The sequence below is a fragment of the Loa loa genome (genome assembly GCF_000183805.2).
Source record: "Loa loa unplaced genomic scaffold supercont3.109, whole genome shotgun sequence".
Taxonomy (NCBI): Eukaryota; Metazoa; Nematoda; class Chromadorea; order Rhabditida; family Onchocercidae; genus Loa; species Loa loa.
The window spans coordinates 83,054-85,127 of NW_018108289.1; the positions used below are offsets into that span (position 1 = coordinate 83,054).

The 2,074-nt window shown below is 26.2% G+C and overlaps 1 protein-coding gene across 1 annotated transcript; it reads left to right on the forward strand.

Moving 5' to 3' along the window:
• Window positions 1–868: 868 nt before the first annotated feature.
• Window positions 869–2,013, forward strand: LOAG_14975 (hypothetical protein; the record flags this gene model as incomplete). The annotated part of the gene is made up of 4 exons (XM_003150469.1): window positions 869–922; window positions 1,173–1,235; window positions 1,494–1,701; window positions 1,874–2,013. 4 exons carry the CDS (start codon window positions 869–871, stop codon window positions 2,011–2,013), a joined length of 465 nt encoding a protein of 154 aa, XP_003150517.1.
• Between the last annotated feature and the right edge of the window lie 61 nt (window positions 2,014–2,074).

The window sequence follows — 2,074 nt, forward strand, 5'->3', positions numbered from 1 at the left end:
AAAAATAATAAGATGGGTTTGATTTAAGATCTTAAAATCAAGGTTATCTTATCTTATCATAAATCTTTTAATCATAAAATGTTATCATTACAATTATATTTGGTTGCTGAATGGAATGCAAACAAAAATTTCGAAAAATAAAAAGATGGGTTTGATTTAAGATCTTAAAATCAAGGTTATCTTATCTTATCATAAATCTTTTAATCATAAAATGTTATCATTACAATTATATTTGGTTGCTGAATGGAATGCAAACAAAAATTTCGAAAAAATGGAAAATTTTTTAAAAGTACTGAAATAGAAATCATATGAATAAAGGTTTTAAATCGAAATATTTATCATCAAATATGAAAAATCGGAACAAATGTAATAATTGTATACGAAAATAAAAATTTTGAATTATCCTTAAAATTGTTAATTGAAAAACAAAAAATAATAATTAAAAAAAAACTGCAAATGTATTTATCAATGCTTTAAACGAATCTAATAATTAAAAGCATTAATGAACCATTCAAAATACTATATTTGGATTAAATACAATTATTTTAGTATTATATTTGAGTACATTGAAGCATAAATGAATGTAGTCATAAAATACGAAATTCGGAAAGAAATCCGGTATTTTAGATTCGGAATTTTTTCCAAATCATTCATTTTTTTAATATCCACTTAAATATGACAAAATAAATGATTTTACTCTAATTCAGTTACTTTATTGGCATTCTAAAAGTTACAGATATTGTCAATTGATCTTATACCTTTCTAATGATGTCACTGTTGTCATGGTGAAAAGTAATGGAATAAACAGAGAGGTATCGTTGTTCTTGATTCTGTTGGTGGATCGATAATTTAGAGTAAAGAGAGAAAAATGGATGATCGTTATGAAGGTTTTAACGATTATGATCATGCATATGATATTCAGGTAATATACTTTATCAAATACTTTTAATACTTACTTATTTAAATTATAATTAGTTATTAGTTCAACGAAGAAGCTTCTTATTTTAATAATTAATAAATGTTATTAATTTAAACAAATAAGGAATTTCGATTTTAAGATTTAAGATTTAAAAAAAAAGATTGCATTTTTAAAAGTTTTGAAAAGTTTGAAGATTTAAAAAAAAGTCAATAAATTTGATAAATAAGATTTTAAAAAATCAATAAATTTGCAGAATGTTCTTGACGATCAAGTTTTCCAAGATGCTGTAGCTAAATCAAGTTATGGTAGACGACCGGTATCAATTACTGTTTTTCTTTTTTTTCTTCCTTTTCTCTCTCTCTCTCTCTCTCCTATCTTTCTCTTTTCTCTTCTATCCTTAATTTTTTATATCTCAAATTATTTATAAAATACTATAAATTATTCCTTATCTCATGAGAAATAAATTTGGGAAAGAAAAAATTGCTTTGAACTTTGAACTTTAAATTAATTAAAATTGCCTTAAATTAAAAAATTTTTTGGTATAGTGTTGAAATATTTTTAAGAAAATTTTCAGAGAAGTTCAATGTCACGTTTGGGAATTATACCTGTTACAACACCTATCATCCGTGTTAAAAGCTTAGTAACAAATCATAGATCCGGTACTGATACGATGAGTGGTGGTGGTGTTATGTTACGATCATCTATTGGTTCACGACATGGAATTGAACCAAGCGTACCGATGACCGCCGTACGAGGTGCTGGCTATTCATCAGCCGGTCGTGGTACGTAACGTTTTAAACGTAAAATGCTATTAGAATCTCTTCAACACATATCAAATTAAACTCGAAAACTTTTCACCAAAATTTATCTTTCGAACTTTTGCGTTTTTCCTTTTTCTTTCACCAACAATAAGTTTATATGGTGAATGATACATTATTGATTGATCCTCTTTAGGGATTTCTTTCAATCCATTAAAGATGAGCATGACAGAAAAACCACCCGAGAAAAGTAATGAAGAAAAATGTCGTCAAATGGAGCAAAAAGTAAATGAGCTCTTGAAAGAAGTATTTTTGCATGGGAAAAAGGCGACATGAAGCAGGTTGTTACTATTATTACTATTGTTATTATTAGTATTATCATTATTACTATCATTGC